At 52.1% G+C, this 27,459-nt stretch overlaps 1 protein-coding gene across 8 annotated transcripts in view; it reads right to left on the bottom strand.

Moving 5' to 3' along the window:
- Positions 1-6,563, bottom strand: part of RAB3IL1 (RAB3A interacting protein like 1) — a 43,708-nt gene extending 37,145 nt beyond the window's left edge. For 3 of the 8 annotated variants that reach the window (XM_039536685.1, XM_039536688.1, XM_039536686.1), the window contains exons 1-2: positions 6,377-6,561; positions 3,770-6,223 (exon numbers count right to left, since the gene is read on the bottom strand). Coding sequence is in view for 1 of the 8 variants with exons in the window: in XM_039536691.1 (XP_039392625.1) it covers positions 6,377-6,402 (26 nt within the window). In the remaining 7 variants the exon portion in view is untranslated. Of the gene's footprint in view, positions 1-3,769; positions 6,224-6,376 lie in introns of all 8 variants that reach the window. The other 5 variants (XM_039536689.1, XM_039536687.1, XM_039536693.1 and 2 more) reach the window with 5 other exon arrangements.
- Positions 6,564-27,459: the final 20,896 nt, after the last annotated feature.

Here is a 27,459-nt window from a genome sequence, read left to right as displayed (position 1 = left end):
CACTACAAAACAACTGCACCCCCTCCATGGCGTCAGGATGAAAGAGCCAATCTGGGATGAGAGACACAGTTCAAGAGCAAAAGTCCCAAATGAAGCTGCCGGAAGAGAAGGGGACTGGTGCAGTTGTGACACCAGTGCCACATTGTTAATGTGGATGCTGGCCAGAAACTGCCTTGTCTTGGCACTGAAGAGAGACCTACCAACGCGCTGGTGCTTCCTGCCAGCTCAGAGGCTCCAGAGAGGGAACTGGGATATTGCTCACAGAGCCATGTGGATGTTTTTGCAGGGATTAGTCTGAACCCAGGAGTTAAAGCAGCTTGAAAGAGGAGGGGGAGCGGGGAGGAAGCACTGCTTACGCAAACCTGGGAGAGAAGGAGGAGTGAAGGAGAGAGAGCTGCACTGTCCCCACCCCCGGCCCCCCACACACACTTAACATAATCCTTGTCTGAACCTTTCCTTCCATATTAGGTTCAGACAAAGGTGGAAGAGGGGAGGGTTGGATTTACAGTAAGGAACTGAACTGGGAGGTATGAGATCTAGGTTCGTTTTCCAGCTCTGCCACAGACTGATGGGCTAGTTGCTTTGGTCCAGATTTGTAATGGTATGTAGGCATCTAATTCCTGTTTATTTAAATGGGAGTCAGGTGCCCTTTTGTAAATACCTTTACAAATCTGGCCCTTAGGGTATGTCTACACTTTAAATGCTACAGTGATGCAGCTGCACTGCATCAGCTGTGCCACTGTAGCACTTCAGTGTAAAGTAGACGCTACCTACGCTGAATGGAGGAGTTCTCCCGTTGGTACTGGCGTAGATACTTCACCTCCCGAGAGGCGGTAGCAAGATCAATGGAAAAATTCTCCCATCAACCTAGTGCTGTCTACACCAGGGCTTAGGTTGGTTTAACTGCATCACACAGGGGTATCGATTTTTCACACCCCTGAGTGACGCAGTTATACCAACCTCATTTCCTAGTGTAGACCAGGCATGGGTTGACAGAAGAATTTTTCCATTGACCTAGCGCTGTCAACACCAGGGGTTAGGTCGGTATAGCTACATCTCTCAGGTGGGTAGATTTGTCATAGCTATACCGATGTGAGTTTCTAGTGTAGACCAGGCCTTTGTCTCTCTTTGCCTCAGTGCCCCATCCGTAAAAGGGAATAATAATGATTCCTTTGTTTATCAGGCTTTTTGGACTGCAAGCTTCTGGCACAAAGGTGGATTTCTTACTCTGAGTTGGTACATGTCTTTAGATCAAAACTGGAGCCTTTCTGGAAGATATCCCTTAGCCCAACACAAGATGTGAAGAACACAGGAGGTATCATTCTGTAGTATTTTTTATGAAGGTGGTGTGTATCTGTATCTGTTTGATTACTATCATGCTGTCTGCTACAGGGGTGCCAGGAGTTCACTCAGTCCTGGGTGGATTTACATATCTGCAGGATATTCGACACTGCAGATCTGCAGGAAGGCAGAGAGTGGCTTTGGATAACCCCAGTCTATACAAGTATCAATTGCTTTAAAGGTCTCCCCACCAAACTCCGATCAACAGGCTGGCTAGTAACCCTAGCGGGGAATCCAAGCAGGGAGCCCTTACAGCAAAGAACTTGGGGACAGTTAGCTTCAGCCTGAAGCTGAGAGGGGGAGGCAGGGTCTGCAGAGGAGCAGACTGTAACCCAGTGCCCACAAGCAGGACAGTACCTGGGACAAGTGGGACCTACCTAAGGCTTGAGAGAAATTCATAGATTCATAGACTCTAGGACTGGAAGGGACCTCGAGAGGTCATCGAGTCCAGTCCCCTGCCTTCATGGCAGGACCAAATACTGTCTAGACCATCCCTGATAGACATTTGTCTAACCTACTCTTAAATCTCTCCAGAGATGGAGATTCCACAACCTCCCTGGGCAATTTATTCCAGTGTTTAACCACCCTGACAGTTAGGAACTTTTTCCTAATGTCCAATCTAAACCTCCCTTGTTGCAGCTTAAGCCCATTGCTTCTTGTTCTATCCTTAGAGGCTAAGGTGAACAAGTTTTCTCTCTCCTCCTGATGACACCCTTTTAGATACCTGAAAACCGCTATCATGTCCCCTCTCAGTCTTCTCTTTTCCAAACTAAACAAACACAATTCTTTCAGCCTTCCTTCGTAGGTCATGTTCTCAAGACCTTTAATCATTCTTGTTGGTCTTCTCTGGACCCTCTCCAATTTCTCCACATCTTTCTTGAAATGCGGTGCCCAGAACTGGACACAATACTCCAGCTGAGGCCTGACCAGCGCAGAGTAGAGCGGAAGAATGACTTCTCATGTCTTGCTCACAACACACCTGTTAATGCATCCCAGAATCACGTTTGCTTTTTTTGCAACAGCATCACACTGTTGACTCATATTTAGCTTGTGGTCCACTATAACCCCTAGATCCCTTTCTGCCGTACTCCTTCCTAGACAGTCTCTTCCCATTCTGTATGTGTGAAACTGATTGTTCCTTCCTAAGTGGAGCACTTTGCATTTGTCTTTATTAAACTTCATCTGGTTTACCTCAGACCATTTCTCCAATTTGTCCAGATCATTTTGAATTATGACCCTGTCCTCCAAAGTAGTGCCCAATGCTCAGCTCCAAGTAAGACAACCTGTGTGCAGGCGCTGTGTTGTTTTAAATCTTTTTCTCTTGATTGTGATGTTCTCATGGATACATTAATAATACTGTGTTTTGAACAAGCTGCTGGGAGTCACAGCATTTTCATACTGTTCCCAGCTCCTATAGGGAAGTTTAAAGCAGGGCCAAACCCAGCTGGGCCTGCTAAAGAAACCCAGCTGGTAAACAGGGGTGCTGTAACTGGGAAACCCAGTCCAAAAGTGGGGTAAATCACAGGATTCCACTCTGAGAGACCTGCAGCTGCTGGGCCTGCCACTTGGAATGGTGCCCATGGAAAGAGAGGTCAAAAGTACAGCTTACCCTGGCACCTCGACACTAGTTATTGGGCTCACTGCAGAGGTAACTGGGTGAAATTTAATGGCCAGTGTTACACAAGAGGTCAGACTAGATGATGTGATGGTTCCATTTGGCCTTAGAATCTATGAAGGATTATTATCCCCATTTTACAGATTGGGAACCGAGGCACAAAGAGATTAAGTGACTTGCCCTGGGTCAAATATGGAGTCTGTGTCTGAGACAGAACTCTGATTTCCTGATTCACCATCCAGTGCCTCACCCACAAGACCATCCTTCCTCTCTCGGACCCTTCTGGGAGCTGAAACTCAAAGCAAAACTCCTGGGGGATTAGGAGAGGGTGGAAGGCTGTGTGAACTCCCATGAATGTAAACTCAAGGAAAGGTTCAGATGGGGACTGGAGCAAGGGGCAGTAAGGCTCAGGGGAGAAGCACAGCTCTCTCTTCTCTGCTAAAACAGAGACCTCCCCATCCCACTCCCTACCTTGGGAGAGCAGTAGGATTCCCAACTTTCTAACTGCAAAAACCAAACACCCTTGCCCCTTCCCCTGCCCTGCCCCACAGCTCCGCCCCCTGCCCCACAGCTCCGCCCCACCCCTTCTCCGACGCCCCACTCCCACTCACTCCATCCCCCTTCCCTACGTCACTCGCTTTCCCCCACCCTCATTCTCTCACTCATTTCACCTGTTCCCTGCTCTCATCACTGGACCCTCCTGCTCCTTCTGTAGGACCACTCCAGCCATCCTCTCCCATAGGCCATCCCCATCACTCTCCAATACCAGGCTGTTTCCATAATGGAAGCAGGCTTGTAACAGAGTTCACTCACCGATAGGTGCCCCTTCCTGGCAAGGCCTGGGCTCACAGCTTTCTTACTGGGCTAGCATCCCCGCCGGGAGTCGCTAGAGAACTCTGGCAGTTTTTGGCCTGGGAACTCAGCCCTTCAGCCAGGTAACTGTCTTTTAGTCCACTCCTTCCTGGGTCACGCTCATCCCAAACAAAAAGTCCAAAAATGTCTTTAACCAAAACAAGGTCCTCCGTCCCTTGGGGGCTTTTCCTCAGCCTGACTTTGGCTCGGCCTGCCCTTGCTGGCCTTGATAGCCCTTTCTATGGCCTTGTACGTCCACTTCCTTAGAGACCATGGGAGAACCAGCAGGTCTGTACTGAACAGCTAGGCCTACTCCTGTACCTTTGCTGCGGTTTCCCCTGGCCTTCCCCTCAGATGGAGCTCACTCTGTAATCCATTTGGCCTAGCTCCAGGCTTTATTGCCAACAGGCCAAGCCACCCTGTCATATACGCTCCTCCTTAGAAACTGGCCCACACGAGGGGCAAGTTCTATTCTTGTCCAAACTTCATCCCTTGTCATCTCATCGCTGTCACTGGCTGAGCGCTTGTACAGCCTGTACCCACAGTGTCTCCAGCTCCACTGCCAGCTCGCTCACCAGAACTCAGAGGCCATCCTTCTCTTCTGCAGTATCCCAATGCTCTTCCTGCAGCCACTCATTCTCATTAACAGCTGCTTGCGGAGCCTGTTCTGAAGCCTTTAGCTTCTTCTGTAGCCTTTTTACTACTGCCGCTGCATCCCCCAAAACCTTTTCCATCAGGGTCGGAGAACCCACCATTGACTGTTCCACCCTTGCGTTTGTCCCTACTTCAGTCTGCTTTATCTCTGGTCCAACCATTTCGTCCTTCACCTCCCTGCTGCACCTGACAGGGTGTGTTGGTCAAGGGTCTGCAAAGTCCATGGCCATCCCTGCCACCTCCACGTTGCCTGCCTCATGTGGGTTTGTGTCAGAGGACACCTTTTCCTTTCTTTCTAACTTCTTGAGGCCCTGGCCCCTCCTTTTGCCACTCAGCAATTTACTAAGCAGGCTGTGTCTTTTGAGGTGGCCAGCTTCTCTGCACCCAAAACAAAGAACTCTTATCCCCATCTTGGCATTAGGCTATGCTTGTACACTTTCTCATGCCTTGCTCTCCTGGGCTACCCTTATCAACACAGCCCAGGCATGCTCTCCGTGTCTGCTCTTTTTATCCATGGGCATTCCCTTTGCAAGATCTCTCACATCTGTAGCTCCGCTTGCGCTTCCTTCTGCTTCTGTTGGCTTTGTAGGAGCTGCTGGTGAAACCCCTGCTTTGGCTGCTTAACCAGTCCCTGGAACTGAAATGGGAAATCCAGTGACTGGCTCGGTCCCTCGATACACCCGCATGGGAGGACAGACCTTCCTTCAGCAACCAAGACTTCCATCAGTCCTCATGGATCACAGGCAGAATTCGATCCTCCTGACTAGGCCAATCATAAACAAATCTACTCATCATTATGTGCCCCCATGGCGGCCAGGCATGACATCACAGCCCATCCATGGTCGCTCCAGCACCATGGCAGTTTCTCTCCCTGGTAACTCAGCCCTCCGGCCAGGTCACCACCTTTAGTCCACCCTTCTGGGGCCCAGGTTGTCTCACACTAGAAGTCCAAAGAGATCTTTCCACAGAAAGAAGTCCTTCTGCCATCGCTGGGGCTCTTGCTCAGCCTGCAGCCCCCTTGCTGGGCTTGGTAACTCTATCTGGGTGTGTGTGTACTCCCCCCAGTAGGGGAATCCAGTCCCACACTGACATTGGTAACAGCCGGGGGCCTTGTACCCAACAGCTAGATCTGCTCCTTTCTCTTTCCTGCAGATTTCCCTGGGCACTTCCTACCTCTCTTCTCAAGATTCCTTGCTGCTCTGAACTACCTCGTTCTCATTCCTGTTGATACCCCAGCTGGGCTGTGTCACCACTGAAGTCTGGCTCTTTAGGGGGAGGAACATGGTGCCTCTCAGTTAGGGCTCATCTATAATCAGCTTGACTAGGCCCCAGGCTGTGCAGCCCAGGGAAAAGCACCCTGTTACAGGCCTGCTCTGCCCACTCCTACTGTAACTGGCCTGGGGTCCTTGCTCCCCATTTCAGACCTGGTTTCCAGAGGGGTTGAGTAAACACAGGCCCCACTGCCTGGAACTGGAGTTTGCTCGTACTGGTGACTCTGACATTCACGCCCTTCATCATTCAGAGGCTGACAGGTGTGGTGAGGGGGCTGGATAAACCTCACTGCTGAGCGGAAGGAGGTCAAAGAGTTGGGATTCTGGGAGATGATGGCTTTGTTTTCCCTGCTGCGGGAAACGTAGCTGGAGACCAGAGATGCCATGAACAAGACAACCTGATGCTCTCTTCATGCCCGAGGAGCTGTAGTCTCCTGCCAGAAACGCTCTCAGGAGTCCAGGTTCGAGGACATCTCTGGGGAGACCCTTCCTAGGAACAAAACCAGGGTGGTACGACGATGGAGACATCTCTGTCCTAGAGCTGGGAGCCAGGGATGGGGGAAGCTCCCAGCCAGGCTGTGCATCGAGGATGCCATTTCTCCCCCAAGAGATCCACATGCCCCAAGGAGTAAATGGCTCTTACCTCCATGAGGCAGTGGGGTCTTCCATCTAAGCCTCTTTGAGAGCCAGCGTTGCTTGCTTTGATGGGACGAGGTGACCTGTCCCCACTGCTCCCTGACGTGACTCAGCTACAGGATGCAGCCGCCTGGGAGGCTGTGCCAGATCCCAGGGCCTGGAAGACAGCTGGGAAGGAGGCTCCTACTCCTTTCACACCCAGAGACCCTATAGAAGAATAAAGGGAGAATAAAGGGCAGGAGGTGAAGCTAGTCCTGAGCCTCTTTCCCGCCCCCACCTACTCAAAAGTGGAGCTTTCCGAGCTTCAGTGGAGCTGGGGCTGTGCCCTGACACAACGGCCTTTCTGCACCATATGGGGCAGGGAGAGCTCTGCCTGGGCGCAGGGGGAAAGCGATGGGGGTAGACCAAGGAAAGGGGGGAGGGAAATGGGTGTGAGGGAAAGAGTTCCTGCCCCAGATGAAGGAATTTGGGGGGCAGAGGGAAGGACCCTGCTCCACAGAGAGGGGAGAGAGTTTCTGTGAGAGCCAGGGGGCTCCATTTCCCCTTCCACTAGCTCCCCATTTACAGGGAGCCAGAGCAGTACCTGCAGCAGAGAGCAGGTGTTGCTGGTGGCCTCAGAGGCAGAGCCCCTGCAGCACCTCAGGCACCTGGCGCAAGTGCCAGATGATACGGAGCTGGCACATCACATTGGCCGTGACTTCCTGTTGCTGCAAGGGAACGAGGACCTGTCAGAGACTCAGATGCCCCCGCAGAATCAGGGGGGATTAAGGGCACCTGGAACCAGCAGCATTTCCACCCAGCACCTGGCGCCACCCGCCTACCTCTGAGGGATGGATTCCCCATCCAAACCCCCAGAATGGAGTCTTGTTGTCCTTTCTAGTGACCTCCAGTGCCAACCCCTCTCCTTGTAGGGTGAGCTCCTGCCACCTCCCCCTCAGTGCCCCTGATAGCTGTTCCACCTCCAATCCACAGCTCAAGTTCTCAAACCCTCTCCTCCACCCCCACCCAGGCTGGGCAGGGAGGGGGCTCTAGCAGGAGGGATTCTGGCAGCAGTGAAGTGGATGTGGGGAGGTTGAGACCTTTCCCCAAGTCATCCCAGCCACTAATGCTGAAGCCGCAGGATGGCAGCCCTGGTGAATGGGGCAGATCAGCAGCCCCTCCTGACTGAATCCTCCAGTTCTTTCTAGAGTGGGTCCAGCCCTGCCAGCAGCAGGACAAGCTTCCCCCGCCCATGTGCCTCAGAACTGCCTGGTCAGTTGCCATCACCTGTCAGTTCTTGCTTGGCCTCCCAGGCTGCCAGTGATGGGATCAACTCTGGGTGGTGGCTCAGGTGACAGGAGAGGCTCGCAGAGGGCACTTAGAGGACCCTTCCCCCTTCCCCTTAAGTCTGTGATGAGGCAATGCTTGTCATTAATTAGTCTAGCTAAAGAGCTGGGCTGCAGCTGCTCCGGACACAAGCTGGCTCCCTCCTGCTCATGGAGGTGAATTGATCTCCCTTCCCAGAAGCACCTGCTCTCACTCTCATTCCCCACCAGTCACTTTGCTGCCAGGCCAGCGAATGGCCATAGGATGGGAATGAGGCCTGGGCCCCGCCCCAATCTCCTGAGTCTAATGCAGCTGCTTACCTTGTCCCCCATCAGCTGCTGGGCTTTCCCCAGGAGGGAGTAGGTGAGGAGCAGCCCAGCCTGGCTGACATGGAGCAGGGGGTCGTGGATGGCCAGCATTGCTGTCTGGAGGAAGAATCTTCTCTGCCCCTCCAAGAAGAACTTTCCGAAGACCTAAAACCAACCGGATGTGATGCTTCAGCAGATTGCCCAGAACCAGGCTTCAGATTCTGGACTAGAACAGCAACACCGTCTAGTGACTCCAGGAGGCAGCCACCCGCACTCCCCCTCCCCTCTGTGTCATGCCCTGGCAGAGTGTCCTTACCTCCCCCAACATGGATGTGTTCTTGTAACCCAGGAGCCTGCTGTCCTGGTGCCAGTCCAGGCACCACAGGTCTTTGGCCTCATGGACGGTCAGACCTGGGAAAGAGAGACACACACAAATGTGTCATTCTGGCTGCAGTGCTTGTGTCCTTCCCATCCCATTGGTGGCTGCACAGTGGGCAGAGTCCTCACTGTGTGCCTGGCCCAACAGAATTGCAGAGGGTGGTGTAGAACACAGAAAGAGATAGAGAGAGACTCATCCTCCAGCCGGGGTCAGTCTGAGAGAAATTGGCTGGGGTCTCAGTCTCACTCATCTATCAGGTGCCATTTCCCAGCTGGGTTCCTTACCCATCTGGTGCAGCAGCAGCTGGTAGAGCCGGTAAACCCCCTCCCTGGCCTGCTGGCTGAGGTCCTTGGCTGGGTCACTGATGAACAGAGCCAGCTGTGCCACATGGTGACCCATCCTGGGGAATTCTGCTGAGTTTTAACGGACGGGAGAGGAGAGGGGACTCCATCAGCATTTTCCTGTCAGCTCCCAGTCCCCGCCTGGGCCAGGAGTCTCTTTCCCCTCAGCCCCTCCGCAGGAGATGCTAGAGGATAGGAGCTAGAGCTAGATCCTTAATTTTCTCTGCCCCCAAGGGAGCCTGGAGCACAGGGATGCGGGCAGGGCCCTCCATGAGGATTTGCTTCCCCAGCTGCTCCAGGATGACAGGAAGGCATGAACCTGGAGCATGGTCCCCTTAAAAGTGAGAGTCGCCACTTAACCAGGACAAAAAGAACTTGACTCAAGCCAGGCTGATTCTCTGGGGTCCTCCTATTTCTCTAGGAACGAGCCTGTGACTCTTCTCTGAGGACCATCTTCTGGATCTCACAGGAGGGGTTCAGACTCTCACTCCCCAAGCCAGCCAGGGGCCCCATGGTTAGTATTCAACAGAACCAGGCAGAGCTCTGGCTTGAAGTCCCAGCTCCTTCTTCTGTCCCTCAAGGAGGAAGGGCCTGACACTGCATTACACTGACTGCCCTGACCAAGGACAGCCCACTGGGGGCCTGGCTAGGAGGATAGACTGGAAAATGGATCTAAGAGTTAAGATAAAATTGCCCCCACCCCTCTCATCAGCTCACCTCCAAGATGTAGTGGAGCCTGTTGGTGTCTGGGGACTCTGCCAGCAGGTTCCCCAGCATGGCATCCAGGATGTCTGGCAAGACCCTATGCAGACCCTGAAAAGCAAGGGAGAGTCATGGGTCAGTTAGGGAAACTGGGGCTACACCTGCCACAGGATGGGAAGAGGGGTCTCTGGGAAGCACTTGTGAGACCCCCCAAACACGTATCCTGGCCTCTCTCATTCACATCCCACTGCAGGCAATTAGCAAGGATTCATGGCAGGATGACAGCTTGCTCTTCAATCCATGATTTAGCATGATCTACCTGGACTTGGTGGTGTCCTTCTCCGTGCCCAGGGTGAAGACTGCATGCAGGGCAGCTCAAAGGAGATGGGTCTCCAGCTCTGGATCAAGGGCAGGTGTCATGGTGCTGGCAAGAGAGAGGAGCTAGTATTAGATTGTGCAGTGCAGTGGCGGGACTGTCACCAACACGGACGTGAAACTGCAGGGAAACAGGCAGAGGCTGGCGAGAATGGAAACTGAGGCAGCGAGCCAGGGAATGATAAGGCCAAGGTTTCTCAGACAGACAGTGTCAGGGCAGGAATGGCACCTGTTCCCTGGACCCTGCCGCCCCTCCTGTATCTGATCCTGGGAGTCAGCCTCTCCCCAAAGCCATTGCAATGTTACTGGAGTGAAAAGAACAGAGCAGCCAGGAGAGGGAGTGAACCTTCCTGCCACCTCTGCCAGAGGAGCCACCCTTGGTAGGTGACCTGGGAGTGGGAGGGGAAGTGACTCCCAGACATGGTCCTGAACAGCACCGGGGTTAGGGGAACCGGGCAAGGGGGTCTCAATACCTGAGGTTGGCCACAGCAACCAGGGAGTTGGCCAGGATGGCGCCGTGTGGAGAGTCATCAGGAAGCTCCTCAATGAGCTCCTGTGAGACGCGAAGGAGACAAAGGAGTGTGTGAGATTTGGGCCTCACTGACACTTCCCAATGAGAAGATTACACAGCCAGCACCCCATACAGCCAGCAGGATCCCCCCACCTGCCTCCCGCTCCTCCGATTCATGCCCACTATTTCTCCCGTCTCTTCTCCCCAATCTTCAGCCCCAGCAATCCCTGCCCTCAGCTGCCCCTCCAGCACCAGCCATCCCCCAACCATCGGCCCGGGGAGATCCCTGCTCCTCCCATGTCTCTGTCCACCCTCCAGCTGCCGGGCGCTGTGTCTCACTCACCACAATCCTCTCCACAACAGCCACCTTGCAGCAGTGTGGCTCCAGTGTGTGCAGCGAGACACGCGGGGTGGATGGCCTGCAGGAACATGAGCTGCTGGGCCTCATCCTGCGCCCACCAGGAGTGGGGTTAGGGGAGAGAGAGCCAGTTAGCCAGGGACCTCCCTGCCCAGCCACACCAGCTGCAGGACTTAGGCCTGAATGGGGGATAGTGGGGACCTGCCCATTGTCCCAATCACTCACGACTCGTACACAAGCAGGGTCAGGAACTGGGACAGTGCCTGTGGGGGGAGGAGAACCTGGCTGGTGTGTGACAAACACCCCCATCTTGAGGGCACCAGATCATGGACGAAAAAGGTCCCCATTAGGGGTGGTGGTTCATGAGGGCCAAGACCCTCTGCCGGGGGTCAGGGTGCTGGGAAGGGGCAGGACAATCTCGGTTCCAGAACAGCTGGGGAACGTTTGTACCTTTTCTTGGCCCTGGAGCTGCTCTCGGATGTTTTTGAGAGCAGCCACCTCTGTGACCACATCCACCCATTCCTCCTCCTCGTCCTCTGAGTCCCTGGAGGTCCCTGCAACAGAGAGAGAAGGGGACAGGGTGACTCCTGCTGCCACTCAGGAGAAGGACAGGGGCATGGTGGGGCAATGTGCCCTCTTTTCACCTCCAGGACCTAGGGCAGATCGGGCCCCACACTCCCCCCTCTCAGTGATGCCTTCAGCCCCCAACTCCTTCAGGAGCCCATAGCAAAGAGACCCCGCACACTGCCCTGGACTCCCTGGGAGGTGCCTCCCTCCCCTACCCCCCGCCCAATGGAGCACCAAAGACCCCCACAGGGGTACAGGGAGTGCAAGCTACACACACTGGCAGGAGTTCATTGCATGATCTGCTCTCCCTCAATGTTCCCCCTCGTCATCCCTGGTGCTGCAAAAACCGGGGAGTCTCATCCTTTTCGAGTACTGGGGTCAGTCACAAAGACCATCGGTCGCTTTGGACAAGCAGATTCCTCCTGCTACCCCAGGCCACACACACACACACATACACACACACACCCCCAGGCTAGAGAAGGAACAGAACCCAGGAGTCCAGACTTCTCCTGAGAAACCGTTCCCCACTTCAAAGTCCCTAGGCATAGCAAGGCCAGGGCCCCCTCATTTCCCATTGATTTCCATGCTCAGCAGCTCCCCGGGTCTGGCCCAGCTCAGAGACTCTCAGCCTGGGGAACAGTCTCCCACAAGTGAAGGGCTGGGAGCCCCATTGCTGGGACCTTCCCAAACACACTGGAGATGGCTCTGAAGAAGCCCCTCCCCAGTGTGAGAGCGAGGGGCTCCTGGGGGCTGTTTGCAAATCCAATCTCCTTTGGGAGAGATTCTCTCCCCCTCTTTCTGCCTCTCCCCAGACAGACAGGGGACGCCACCTAATGCCACTCACTTGCTCTGGAGATGGAGTGATGGATGGAGGATGTTCAGTGTCATCCCTAGGCCTTCTCCTCACTCTCCAAACCCAAGGCAGGCTGCAGAGGGTGGTGACCTGAGGAGTTACTATGCCCAGCCAGCAGGCAGGGTGATGACACTGGGCGATCAACTGGCTGTGAAAACCAGTATCTGTCTCATTGCCAAGGGATGGAGAAACTCGGCCAGCAGCAGGGGGTGCAGGACACTGCCCTAGTGCGGGGGTGACAGCGCCTCCAGGATCCTGACATCCCAGCACTTTACACACCTTCCTGGAGCGTCCCAACCACTCTGGGCTGTCGGGACTGCGACCACAACCCTACTGATGAGAAACAGGCCTAGAGAGGGGAAGCTACTGGCTTAGGATCACACCAAGTGTCAGAGCCATGAATGGGACCCAGCAGTCCTTATTTCCAGGCCCCTTTGCTAACCACTGCTGCACATTCCCTCCCACAGCTGGCAATTACAACCGCTCCCCCTGCCTTTGAGAGGGAGTGTGCTCCGCTGTAGTGACTGGACCAAGGGATTGGGAGTCAGGACTCCTGAGTTCCATTGCTGGGTTTCCTATTGGTTCCATTGCTGGTTGTTTTCCTTTTCCTGTGGGACTTTGGGCAAATTGTTCCCCCATCTATGGCTCTGTCCCCAGCAGTCAAACGGGGATTTAATACTTTCCCACTATTGGAAAGTGCTTGGAGAATCCCTCAGCAAAAGCTGCTCTGACAGTGTTAAGCAGCATCTGACCATTCAAGGTCAGAGCGCACTGCCCAGGACGAGGAGTGTTTGGCTCTGGGGTTTCACTTCAGCCCAGTCTATAGAGAGGGGCCCAGACATGGAGTTTGGTCAAGAAGACCGATTCTCCAATTTGTTAAAGGCGTTTTGAATTCCAATCCTATGCTCCACCTCCTGTAACTCTGCCAAAGAAGGAAATAGGACCGGTTTGGAATGATTTGTTCTTGACAAATCCATGCTCACTAGTCCTAAGAACCAAATTATCATGTAGGTGCTGCTGAAAAACTGATTGTTTAAGAATGTATTCCAGTATCTCTCCAGCTAGGGAAGTGAGGCTAGCTAGTCTGCAAGTCCCAGGGTTCTCTTTGTTCCCCCTTTAAAGATAGGTCCTGTCTTGTTAATGGATGGGAAGATGTTCTTTTTCAGGGATCTCAGACGAGAACTGGGGCACAGCACCTGGTTTGTTAAGGCCACAAAAATGGAGGCAAGAACCTCTTTTCTCCCGCTGGCAAAGAACCCCAGGTACCTAAAAGACAGGGACTCACATCCCTGAATGGGCTTTTAAAAAGGCAGTGGTTAAAAAATTTGGCCCCGACCATTTCTTGTTTCCGCAGACTAGACATTTTAGCAAACTTTAGAATTCCTTGGTGCTAAACACCATGAAACTCCCCTTTTTCCTTCACAGAGGGCTTTAATGCCCCTTATCTCACTCAGGCTCACAACTGCCCAGAGTTAGAGAATTGTCCCTGTTCCCATTGGACAGATGGGGAGGAACCTGAGGTACAGAGAAGGGAAGTGACCTACCCAAGGGCCTACACAGCAAGGTGGTGGCAGAGCTAGAAAGAGAAGCCACCAGTCCTGACTCCTGTTCTAACAGACAACAAACCCCCCAGAGGCAGGGATAGAGCCCAGGAATCGAGATGGTGGGGAAATTTCATTGAAACCGTTTCTGTCAGAAAATCCCATTCAGACTAAACCAGTTTGTTTATTGAACTCATAACAAATGGGATGAAAGTTCTTGGAAAATCTATTTTGTTGCAAAACAAAAGCATCTCCTGTTTGTCACAGTGTGTTAAATTGTCTCATCACACACAAAGAGGAGACACTTAGCTCTCGAAGATCAGTCTGAGCTAAGTAGTTGCTGCTCTTAACAATTTCAAAATTAAAAAATACAAATAAAATAGAATATTTCAGCTATTCTATTATGTCATAATCTGATCTGAGTAAACATGATAGGACACCTCATATTATGCACTACTCCTAGTGACACTCTCCAATGGATCCCCATCCTCCACCCACCATGAGGTAGGTAGGAACAGATCATTATTATCCCTACTTGAAAGAGGGAGAAGCTAAGGCTGAGAAAGGAGAATTGACTTGTCTTCGGTCACACAGCCAGTCAGTGGCAGAGTTGGGAAGAGGACCCAAGAGCCCTGGTTTTCAAAATAACCATTGGATCTTGAATTTCATACATTGAATGACCTAAATAAAGTGCTCTCAAATGAGCTCCAGACCAACAACAGTGCACAGTAATTATTCAGCAAGTATTTGAGGAGAACTGCAATGTTAGAGAGAATCATAAACTGCTCAGAGACAATTAATGCAGAGAAGCAGCAAAATTCATCAAACATATGACTGGTTATGACTTATTTACTTGGCCTTAAAAGAGAACAACAAGGACCTGAGTGTCCTCCCTGTCAATAATCCCCTGCTCAGCCAGTCAAGGTAGAGTCTGAGGATGGGAGGCTCAGGGCCGGCTCCAGACCCAAGCGCACCAAGCGCGCACTTGGGGCGGCATTTTCCCGGCAGGGCGGCAGCCGGCTCCGGCGGACCTTCTGCAGTCATGCCTGCGGGAGGTCCACCGGAGCCGCGGGACCAGTGGATCTCCCGCAGGCATGACTGCGGAGGGTCCGCTGGTACCGCGGCTTCGGTGGACCTCCCGCAGGCATGACTGCGGAAGGTCCGCTGGAGCTGCGGGACCAGCGGAACCTCCGCAGGCATGTCTGCAGGAGGTCCCCTGGAGCCGCGGACCGGCGACCGCCAGAGCGCGCCCCGTGGCGCGCTGCCCTGCTTGGGGCGGCGGGATTCCTAGAGCCGCCCCTGGGGAGGCTGAGGGTTCTCACCAGAGAGCCCAAAGGGATGGCCCAGGTCACTGGTGGGGATCACTGCCCGAGCACTATTTCAGCCCCACATTTTTGGGTGGACCTCCCACAATGGGAGCTGCAGAGCATTCCCCCACAACACACACACACACATACACACACCCCTCCTGGTGTTGGGAGGGGAACAGGAGAAAGGACAAAAGAAGCAAGAGAAGAAGAGAAAGGAGGAAGGGATGGAGGAAAAGGTGAAACAAAAAGGACAAACACTAATGTCCCCAGTGATTCTAAGGACAAAATTCTAGGTGCGGAATAAAATTCTGCCTCCTTAAGCTCGTGTTTTCCACACCTAGAATTCAACTGTCATCAGATGGATCAGACTGAACAGGTTTCAAACCTCAAGGATGCTCTTACCTTCTAAACAGGGATGCCTGTTTTCTAGTAAAATCAATAAAAGGAAAGGAGAAAACTCGAAAGAGGTTCCTCCTCGCGCTCATGTACGTGAACCTGAATACTCTCACAGTCCTCAAAGAGAGACTTTGAGAAGGAGACTTGCTGAAGCAAAGCCACAGGGGTCTCTGAGGTTTCCCTGGCCCCTCGCCCCTGTCCTGCCTGGCTGATGTCAGCATCTCTCTGTGAGGTCACCATCTCCCCACGACCTTTGACCAATAGTCTGAGGTCCTGCAGAAGGCCTTTGTGATGTCACTGCCACACCCCTCCCTTGCTATGCTAAAGTCTTGCTGCTGGCCAGGCACTTTGGAGGTTTGAGCTACTCCCTGTGGATCACCCCACTCAAGGAGTGTTCATTCTAGGAAGCAAGCCGGCTAGACAGTAAAACATCAGACGCTGCTCCCAATGCTACACTCAGTTTTTCAGAAATTAGTAGACTTTATGGCCAGAAAAGACTATTAGAGCATCTAATCTGACCCCCTGCATATCATAGGTCTCCAGTATGTCTTCTTTTTGGGCAAACACATTCCAGAAAGGCATCTTGTCTTCATTAAATGACATCAAGAGATGGAGAATCCACCACTTTCCTTGGTAGCTTGTTCTTGTGGTGAATCATCCTCGTTGTTGAATATTTGTGCCTTATTTGTAATATGAATTTGTCTCTTTTCACCTTCCAGCCACCAGCTCGTGTTATGCCTTTCTCGGCTAGATTAAAGAGCCCTTTAATACCCAATATTTTCTCTCCATTAAGGCATTTCAACACTTCAATGAAGTCACCTTTCAATCTTCTTTTGATAAGCTAAACAGGTTGAGCTCTTTCAATAGCTCACTAGAAGGCATTTTTCTCCAGCCCTCAGAACATTTGGTGGCTCTTTGCTGCCCCAGCTCCAATTTCACAACATCTTTTTCAAATGAGGACACCAAAACTGGATGCAGTATTCCAATATCAGTCTCACTGATGCCATGTCACCTCCTGTGACGTTATTGACATAATCTGTAATTGTATAGATCACTGTTGCAACCACTGTTCTATATTTACAGCCAATATTGTATAAAGGTTGTTATGTAAGGGCTCTATGGACAGGTTATGACTGGCTGATTATAATTATGCTATCTGTATATGTGAATCATTTTTGTAGTTGAAGTTATGAATATTGGCTCTACACTGTCTGTATTTCAAACTTGTGCTATGCTTCCAGAGAACACTCCCGACAAGTTGGTGTCAGCTCTGACTAGCCTGCTTGATGGCCCATTAAGGACCATCAGCTATACAATCGATCCATTGAGAGAAGGCAGATACACCTTGTGACTAAGCAAGGTATGCAGGGACCTGCCTATGGACAGAACTCTAAGGTTTTTCTATGCCACGTGCTGGATAGAGTGTCCTTGGGACAAAGAAAGCAAAGACCACATGGCAAGAGACTATAAAAGGCTGATGCCTCGCCTCCATCTTGTCTTCAATCCTGCTTCATACCTCTGGAGGGACTTTGCTATAAACTGAAGCTCTGTACAAAGGACTGAATGACCCATCCCAGCTGGGGATGTACTCCAGAGACTTGATTTGAACCTGCAGTTTATTCTATCACTGCTACAAGCCTGAACCGAGAACTTTGCCATTACTGTATGTAATTGATTTCATTTAACCAATTCTAGCTCTCATCAATATCTTTTCCCCTTCATGAATAAACCTTTAGATTTTAGATTCTAAAGGATTGGCAACAGTGTGATTTGTGGGTAAGATCTGACTTGTCTATTGACCTGGATCCAGGGCTTGGTCCTTTGAAAGAACCCATTTTCTTTTACTGGGGTATTGGTTTTCATAACTATTCATCCCCATAAGGAGTGGTGCTGGTGGTGAAACAAGGGAACTGGAATATCTGAGGGAATTGCTTGTATGACTTCCCATTAGCCAGGAGGGTAAAACCAAAGTCCTCTCTGTATGGCTGGTTTGGCGTGCTTTAATAAAGGACACCCAGTCTTGGGTGTGACTGCCCTGCTCCAAGCAATTTGTCCTGAATTAATACGCTCAGTGGTGTCCCGCCAGAGGCCACATCATTACAGGGGTCGTCCAGGACTACAACTGGGAAGTCTCTGAAGCTCAGGACATGCTTCCTCAGCTAGGGGAAGCATGTAACCCACACACCTTCTGGGTGTGGTGGTGTGTCCCAGCTAGTAGCACCAAGACCACTTAAAGGGAGAGATAAAATGAGTCTTCTCTACAGCCTTAGCTAACAACCAGGTGGCTTTTAGTTCATGCTGTAGAGGCCCATGCACTAAGCTCCAGAGGTCTCTGGTTCAATCCCGCCCACTGACAACCGGGATCTGTCAGAGTTACAGAGGCAGCTGCCACCCCAAGAAGGAGAGAGCTGCCATTCCACACCTGGCTGTGAAGAAGTGCCAAGCAGTGAATTGACACCCTTCAGAGCTTCCTGTGATAAACTGTGAACTTTGGACAATAGCGGGATGGTAGGAAGTGTCACCCCCTTGTGTTGCCTTCAGAGTCGCCTGGGTCAGAGCCCAATGGGAGGCCCTGGGCCCCCACACCATCTACCGTGCCCTCTTCCCCCCAACCCGAAGGGACAAAACCCTGACCACTAGGCAACATCCCCATGAGCAAAGGCCATCACGACACAGCCATCTTTGAAAGTTTGCAGAGGATGCGGCAGCAGAAAGGGGAGAGAGGATGAGAGTGGCTCTTGGGAAGGGGGAGGGAGGGAGCCTTATGGGAATCTCTTGTTTACCACCATCAACCCAATGATCAGATAATTGATGCCTAGAATCTTCCCTGACGTGTTGTAATTGATTGGATCTAGATTTTAAAATGGTTACCACATTTGCAGATGGAGAAATGTCAGTGAGTTTAGTGGAAGGCCATTGCAAGCTCAGCTAATTATGCAATGTGGCTTATGCCTCATCTAACAAGCTTCTTAAACAATAGCTCCCAATTTTTCATTCACATTGTTCTGTTTAGTGTTTTTCTCCAAAACACTTTCACTAATCATTTTGGTCAGCTTTGGAAAGTTAGCCCTTTCAGTGAACCAAATATAAATATTGCTGGTTGGGACTGCCCTTTATTGGTCATAAGAACAGCCATACTGGATCAGACCAATGGTCCAGCCAGTCCAGAATTCTATCCTCCCACAGTGGCCAATGCAAGGTGCCCCACAGGGAATTGACAGAACAGGTAAATAGCAAGCGAGCCATCCCGTCGCCCATTCCCAGCTTCCGGCAAACAGAGGCTAGGGACACTTCAAGAGCATGGTTTTGTATCCCTGCTCATTCTGGCTAATAGCCAATGATGGACCTATCCTCCATGAACTGATCTAGTTCTTTGTTGAACCCTGTTATAGTCTTGGCCTTCACAATATCCTTTGGCAAAGAGTTTCCCCAGGTTGACTGTGCGTTGTGTGAAGAAATACTTCCTTTTGTTTGTTTTAAAACTGCTGCCTATTCATTTCATTTGGTGACCCCAAGTTCTTGTGTTATGAGAAAGAGCAAATAACACTTCCTTATTTACTTTCTCCATACCCGTCATCATTTTATAGACCTCTATCCTATCCCCCTTTATTCATCTCTTTTCCAAGCTGAAAACTCCCCCCAGTCATATTAATCTCACCTCATATGGAAGCTGTTCCATAGCCCTAATCATTTTGGTTGCCCTTTTCTATACCTTTTCCAATTCCAATATATCTTTTTGAGATGGGGGGGACCAGCTCCAGTATTCAAGATGTGGGCATACCATGGATTTATAGAGAGGCGATATTACATTTCTGTCTTGCTATCTATCCCTTTCCTAATGACTTCCCAACATTTTGTTCACTTTTTTGACTGCCAATGCACATTGAGCAGACATTTTCAGAGAACTATCCACAATGACTCCAAGATCTCTTTCTTAAGTTGCAAGCGCTAATTTAGACCCCTTCATTTTAGATGTAGAGTTGGGATCATGTTTTTCAATGTGCATTACTTTGCATTTATCAACATTGAATTTCATCTGCCTTTTTGTTGCCCAGTCACTCCGTTTGGTGGGATCCCTTAGTCACACTTTGCACTCTCTTTTGGACTTAACTAACTTAAGTTGGTTTGTATCATCTGCAAATGTTGCCACCTCACTGTTTACCCCTTTTTCCAGATCACTTAGGAGTATCTTGAACAGTACTGGTCCCAGTAAAGACCCCAGGGGGACACCACTATTTACCTCTCTCCATTCTGAAAACTGACCACTTAGTTAGAACCTTTCTTTCTTGCCTTTGAACCAGTTACCTATCCCAGAGAGGACCTTCCATCTTATCCCATTTTGCTTCAGAGCTTTTGGGGAGGGACCTTGTCAAAGGTTTTCTGAAAATCTAAGTATGCTATATTCACTGGATCACCTTTATCCACATGCTTGTTGACTCCCTCAAAGACTTCTAGTAGATTCGTGAGGCATGATTTCCCTTTACAAAAACCATGTTCACTCTTCCCCAACAAATTGTGTTTATCTATGTGTCTAATAATTGTGCATCTTTATCCACCACAAGAAGGCCCACAATAGAGTCACCCCTACTTGGGTACAAAACTTTGTATTAGAAAAGTATCTATAATTTTTCAAAATCTCCAAGGACGATTTACTCCTGGCTATGTGAGACCACCCCTGTCTGTCTCCCAATGGGAAGTTCCCCCGTGCTAACCTAATTTCTTCCCACAAGTCACAGACAGGTGCAAAAGGAAAAACATTTCCTGCTCTCTGGTTTGGATTCAGTGAACTGTGCCAGCCCTGCACTGGTTCATCTGCTGGGCTATGTTAGTTAGCAGATTGATCCCTATCCATTCGAGGTCCTGGGGTTCTCAGTAACCAAGAACGTAAAACAGGTAATGATGTGTCTAATGCAGGGGTTCTCAAACTTCATTGCACTCTGACCCCCTTCTGACAACAAAAATTACTACCCGACTCCAGGAGAAGGGAACGAAGCCTGAGCCCTCCTGAGCCCCACCGCTCCGGGTGAGGGGGGGAAGCCAAAGCCTGAGTCCCACCACCCTGCATGGGGAGGCCAAAATCGAAGCCCAAGGGCTTCAGCCTCAAACAAGGGGCCTGCAACCTGAGCCTCACTGCCCAGGGCTGGGGCCCTCAGGCTTTGGCTTTGGCCTCAGGCAGTGAGGCTCGGGCTTCAGCTTTGGCCCCAGGCCCCAGCAACTCTAAGCCAGTGCTGGTGACCCCATTAAAATGGGGTTGCAATCCACTTTGCGGTCCTGACCCACAGTTTGAGACCCGGGTTGAAGACCCCTGGGCCGTGATAGTGAGTGATCTCTCCCCGCTCAAACCTCCTGCAGCAGGAAACAGTCTCCAGGATCCTGGACACATCCTCTCAGAATAAAATGAGTCTATCATGATGAGAAATAGGTCTCTGTACCAGGGCTGGGATCCAGGGACAGGGAAAGCTCCCAAGCAGGATATGCAGCAGGAGCCCCCTGTTTGTTATGTAGCAAGAGTCCCGAGGGGCAGGACGAGTGAACAGTTCTTACCTCCAGGAGGTGCATGGGATCTTCTATCTGAGCCATAATGGGACCCATGTTGCATGGTTTGACAGGATGAGATGACCTGTCACCACTGCTCCCTGAGCTGGGCTGGCTGCAGGATATCTCTGTGTGAGAGGCTGTGACAGAGCCTGAAAGACAGATTTGACAATCAGGGTTCTGTCACCTCAGGGGGAGAACAGAGGGTCTGAACCCCAAAGAATAAGCAATTAATTCAACTGATTCAATGAAGAGTTATTGTGCCATACAGGTACATCATAAGGTCCTCTCATGGATTGGTAACTGGTTAAACACTGCTCTGCACTGACTGCCCTGACCATGGGTGGCCCAACGGCCCACTGCACCGCCAACTTAGCAGCTCCATATACGAAGAGAGCAAGAACCAGAGGCCTTCCTGCTCCTGGGACAGAGGAGTAGGTTGATGATCTACCTGGATGTAGGTGTTGGCTTTCCCCATGCCCATGGTCTATACTCCATTCAGGGCAGAGCACAGGAACTGCGATTCTATTCTGGGTCTATGGGCGGTTTCAGTTTGCTGGCAGAAGACTGGACATGAGACCTTGCAGTTGCGGGGCGACCCAGGCACTAATATGGGCACAGAAGTTTGAGGAAGAGGGCAGAGGCCTGTGTGGAGTGAGGAGGGCAGGGATTTAGGAAGCAAGAGCAGAGGTTCCAACACTTTCTTAATGTGGCACAGGATGATCCCCATTTCAAAGATAGAGAAAGTGAGGCACCAGGTGAGAGAGTGACCTGGTCAGGATCACGTTACCACTCAGTGGCAGGGATGCAGTATAACCTGTTTCCTGCTCTCATCATTGGACCCTCCTGCTCCTTCTGTAGGACCACTCCAGCCATCCTCTCCCACAGGCCATCCCCACCACCCTCCAATATCAGGCTGTTTCCATAATGGAAGCAGGCTTGTAACAGAGTTCACTCACTGATAGGTGCCCCTTCCTGGCAAGGCCTGGGGTCACAGCTTTCTTGGCAGGCCCTCCCGGGGGCAGGCAAGTGGGGCAATTTGCTCCGGGCCCCATGGGGGCCCCCACGAGAGTTTTCGGGGCCCTGGAGCTTCTTCCTCTCTCGGTCTTCGCCGGCGGGGGGTCCTTCCACTCTGGGACCTGCCGCCGAAGTGCTCCGAAGACCCAGCTGCGCTTCGGCAGCGGGTCCCATTTTGGCAGTAATTCGGCAGTGGGGGACCCCCGCCGCAGGTCTTCGGGGCACTTCGGTGGCGGGTCCCAGAGCGGAAGGAACCCCTGTCGCCGAATTACCACCGAAGTGGGGGCCCCCCGCTGCCGAAGACCCCAGGCCCCCGGAATCCTCTGGGCGGCCCTGCTTGCTGAGCTAGCATCCCCGCCGGGAGTCGCTAGAGAACTTTGGCAGTTTTTTGCCTGGGAACTCAGCCCTTCAGCCAGGTAACTGTCTTTTAGTCCACTCCTTCCTGGGTCACGCTCATCCCAAACGAAAAGTCCAAAAATGTCTTTAACCAAAACATGGTCCTCCGTCCCTTGGGGGCTTTTCCTCAGCCTGACTTTGGCTCGGCCTGCCCTTGCTGGCCTAGGTAGTCCTTTCTATGGCCTTATATGTCCACTTCCTTAGAGACCATGGAAGAACCAGCAGGCCTGTACCGAACAGCTAGGCCTGCTCCTGTACCTTTACTGCGGTTTCCCCTGGCCTTCCCCTCAGATGGAGCTCACTCTGTAATCCATTTGGCCTAGCTCCAGGCTTTATTGCCAACAGGCCAAGCCACCCTGTCATATATGCTCCTCCTTAGAAACTGGCCCACACGAGGGACAAATTCTATTCCTGTCCAAACTTCATCCCTTGTCATCTCATCGCTGTCACTGGCTGAGCGCTTGTACAGCCTGCACCCACAGTGTCTCCAGCTCCACTGCCAGCTCGCTCACCAGAACTCAGAGGCCATCCTCCTCTTCTGCAGTATCCCAATGCTCTTCCTGCAGCCACTCATTCTCATTAACAGCTGCTTGTGCAGCCTGTTCTGAAGCCTTTAGCTTCTTCTGTAGCTTTTTTGCTACCGCCGCTGCATCCGCCAAAACCTTTTCCATCAGGATTGGAGAACCCACCATGGACTGCTCCACCCTTGTGTTTGTCCCTACTTCAGTCTGCTTCATCTCTGGTCCAACCATTTCGTCCTTCACCTCCCTGCAGCACCCGACAGGGTGTGTTGGTCAAGGGTCTGCAAAGTCCATGGCCATCCCTGCCACCTCCACGTTGCCTGCCTCATGTGGGTTTGTGTCAGAGGACACCTTTTCCTTTCTTTCTAACTTCTTGGGGCTCTGGCCTCCAGGGCTGGTGTAACCACTAGGTGAACTAGGCGGCCGCCTATGGCTCCAGGATTTGGGGTCGCCAAAAAGCAGTGCCCCCCCAAAAAATTTTACACTACAGTGAAGTCACATCTTACGTGGGGCTTAGGTTCTAAGGTCAGCGCGTAAGAGGAAAATTGCATATAGTGAAAATTACCATAAAGTACAGTACACACAGTATACACTGTAAACACTAGAACAGGGGTCCTCAACCTACGGCCAAAGGTGGCCAGCAAGCCAATTTTTTTTTTTAATGGCAGGCTGCGGGTCCCAGCCACCGCTGAGCCCACTGCCGGCCTGGGGTTCCGTTCACTCAGCCAACAGTGGGCTGAGCGGGCCGGCGGCTGGGACCCTGGCTGGCAGGAGCCGGTGGATGGAACCCCAGACCAACATCGGGCTCAGCCAGCTGCCAGTATGTGTTTCCAGCCACCAGCCCCACTCAGCCCACTGCTGGTCTGGGGTTCTGGCTGCCGGCCCCTTGCCAGCCGGGGTCTCAGCCACCCACCCATCTCAGCCTCCTGCCAGCCTGGGTGAAGGGAACCCCAGACCGGCAGTGGGCTGAGTGGGGCAGGCAGACGAGACCCCAGACCGGCAGTGTGCTGAGCTGCTCAGCCTGCTGCCGGTCTGGGGTTCTGTCCACCAGTTCCTGACAGCCGGGATCCCGGCCGCCGGCCCCACTCAGCCCACTGCCAGCCTGGGGTTCCGTTCACCCAGCCCGGCAGGAGGCTGAGTGGAGCTGGTGGCTGGGACCCCGGCTGGCAGCGGGATGAAATCCCAGCCGCCAGCCCCGCTCAGCCTGCTGCTGGCCCTGAGTGGGCTGAGAGGGGCCGGCAGCTAGGACCACGGCGGGCAGCGGGCTGAGCGGGGCCAACGGCCGGGACCTGGGATGGCAGAACCCGGCGGATGAAACCCCAGACCGGCAGCAGGCTGAGCAGCTCAGCCCTGCTGCCGGTCTGGGGTCCCAGACGGTCTGGTTTTCTGGCTGCAGGCCCCTTGCCAGCCAGGGTCCCAGCTGCCAGTCCCACTCAGCCCGCTGCTGGCTGAGTGAACGGAACCCCAGGCTGGCAGTGGGCTCAGCGGCAGCTGGGACCCGCAGCCTGCCATTAAAAAAAAATTGGCTTGCTTGCCACAGTTGGCATGCATTCCATAGGTTGAGGAGCCCTGTCATAAACATACCGCAAAGGGTAGCATAAAATCCCTCTTTACCCTGTAAAGGGTTAATTCCTCTTTTACCTGTAAAGGGTTAAGAAGCTCAGATAACCTGGTTGGCACCTGACCAGAGGACCAATAAGGGGAGAAGATACTTTCAAATCTGTGGGAGATTTTTGTTTGTGTCTTTGTGTTTTGTTCTCTTCAAGTCAGCAAGGAACCAGGGCAGGAAAAATACATCTCCTTAAGCTTATCTGGACTAAGCATCTAGTATTGCAGAAATAGTAAGTAATAGCAAAGAAATGCATTAGATTATCTTTTGTTTTAGCTTTTGAATTTTCCCTGTGCTAAGAGGGAGGTTTATCCCTGTTTTTGTAACGTTAAGGTTTTGCCTAGAGGGGAAATCCTCTGTGTTTTGAATCTTTTTGTTACCTTGTAAAGTTATCTTCCATCCTGATTTTACAGAGGTGATTATTTTATCTTTTTTTAAATTAACTTCTTTTAAGAACCTGATTGATTTTTTCAATGTCCTAAGACCTAGGGGGTTTGATATGGGCTCACTTTGTAACCAATTGGTTGGGATATTATTTTCAAGCCTCCCCAGGAAAGAGGGTGTAGGGGCTTGGGGGGATATTTTGGGGGAGGTAGGGCTCCAAGTGGCCCTCCCTGAATGTTTCTTTAACATGGTGGTGATTTAAGGCAATGTAGGAATTTGTGCCTTTGGAAAGTTTTAACCTAAGCTGGTAGAAATAAGCTTAGGGGATCTTTCGTGTAGGTCCCCTCATCTGTACCCTAGAGTTTAAAGTGGGGAAGGAACCCTGACAACCCCTGTTCTAGTGTATACTGTGTGTACTGTACTTTACGGTAATTTTCACTATACACGATTTTCCTCTTACGCACTGACCTTGGAACCTAACCCCCACGTAAGATGTGACTCCACTGTATTCATTTTTGCTTTGGCTGCTTAACCAGTCCCTGGAACTGAAATGGGAAATCCAGTGACTGGCTTGGTCCCTCGATACACCCGCTTGGGAGGAGAGACCTTCCTTCAGCAACCAAGACTTCCATCAGTCCTCATGGATCACAGGCAGAATTCGATCCTCCTGACTAGGCCAATCATAAGCACATCTACTCATCTTTACATGCCCCCCTGACGGCCAGGTATGGCATCACAGCCCTGTCGCTGGGCTAGAGTCCCCCATCCAGGGTCGCTCCAGCACCATGGCAGTTTTTCTGCCTGGTAACTCAGCCCTCCGGCCAGGTCACCACCTTTAGTCCACCCTTCTGGGGCCTAGCTTGTCTCAGACTAGAAGTCCAAAGAGATCTTTCCACAGAAAGAAGTCCTTCTGCCATCGCTGGGGCTCTTGCTCAGCCTGCAGCCCCCTTGCTGGGCTTGGTAACTCTGTCTGGGTGTGTGTGTACTCCCTGCAGTAGGGGAACCCAGTCCCACCCTGACATTGGTAGCAGCCCAGAGCCTTGTACCCAACAGCTAGGTCTGCTCCTTTCTCTTTCCTGAAGATTTCCCTGGGCACTTCCTACCTCTCTTCTCAAGTTTCCTTGCTGCTCTGAACTACCTCGTTATCGTTCCTGTTGATACTCCAGCTGGGCTGTCTCACCATTGAAGTCTGGCTCTTTAGGGGGAGGGACATGGTGCCTCTCAGTTAGGGCTCATTCTGTAATCAGCTTGACTAGGCCCCAGGCCGTGCAGCCCAGGGAAAAGCACCCTGTTACAGGCCTGCTCTGCCCACTCCTACTGTTACTGGCCTGGGGTCCTTGCTCCCCATTTCAGACCTGATGGGGCTGAGTACACACAGGCCCCACTGCCTGGAACTGGAGTTTGCTTTTTATGGTGACTCTGACATTCAGGCCCTTCATCATTCAGAGGCTGACAAATGTGGTGAGGGGGCTGGAGAAACCTCACTGCTGAGGAGTCCAGGTTCAAGGACATCTTTGGGAAGCCCCTTCCTAGGAACAAAACCAGGGTGGTACGACGATGGAGACATCTCTGTCCTAGAGCTGGGAGCCAGGGATGGGGGAAGCTCCCAGCCAGGCTGTGCATCGAGGATGCCATTTCTCCCCCAAGAGACCCACACGCCCCAAGGAGTAAATGGCTCTTACCTCCATGAGGCAGTGGGGTCTTCCATCTAAGCATCTTTGAGAGCCAGCGTTGCTTGCTTTGATGGGACGAGGTGACCTGTCCCCACTGCTCCCTGACGTGGCACAGCTACAGAATGCGCCCGCCTGGGAGGCTGTGCCAGATCCCAGGGCCTGGAAGACAGCTGGGAAGGAGGCTCCTACTCCTTTCACACCCAGAGACCCTATAGAAGGCCCAAGGGGAGAATAAAGGGCAGGAGGTGAAGCTAGTCCTGAGCCTCTGTCCCACCCCCACCTCCTCAAAAGTGGAGCTTTCCGAGCTTCAGTGGGGCTGGGGCTGTGCCCTGACACAACGGCCTTTCTGCACCATATGGGGCAGGGAGAGCTCTGCCTGGGCGCAGGGGGAAAGCGATGGGGGTAGACCAAGGAAAGGGGGCAAGGGAGTGGGTGTGAAAGAAAGAGCTTCTGCCCCAGTTAAAGAAATTTGGGGGGCAGAGGGAAGGACGCTGCTCCACAGAGAGGGGAGAGAGTTTCTGTGAGAGCCAGGGGGCTCCATTTCCCCTTCCACTAGCTCCCCATTTACAGGGAGCCAGAGCAGTACCTGCAGCAGGGAGCGGGAGTTGCTGGTGGCCTCAGAGGCAGAGCCCCTGCAGCACCTCGGGTACCTGGCACAAGTGCCAGATGATACGGAGCTGGCGCATCACATTGGCCGTGACTTCCTGTTGCTGCAAGGGAACGAGGACCTGTCAGAGACTTAGGCCTGGTCTACACTAGGAGTTTATGTCAAATTTAGCAGCGTTAATTCAACTTAACCGTGCACCCGTCCACACCAGAAAGCTAATTAGTTTGACCTAGAGGGCTCTTTAGTTCGAATTCTGTATTCCTCCCCGACGAGGGGAGTAGCGCTAAATTCGACATGGCTATGTTGAATTAGGCTATGTGTGGACGAAAATCGACCTTAGTAGCTCCGGGAGCTATCCCACAGTGCACCACTCTGTTGACGCTCTGGACAGCAGTCCGAGCT

The sequence above is a fragment of the Mauremys reevesii genome, linkage group 4 (genome assembly GCF_016161935.1).
Source record: "Mauremys reevesii isolate NIE-2019 linkage group 4, ASM1616193v1, whole genome shotgun sequence".
Lineage (NCBI taxonomy): Eukaryota > Metazoa > Chordata > Testudines > Geoemydidae > Mauremys > Mauremys reevesii.
The sequence above is the reverse complement of the archived record's forward strand: the minus strand, read 5'-3'. Positions and strand labels throughout refer to the sequence as shown.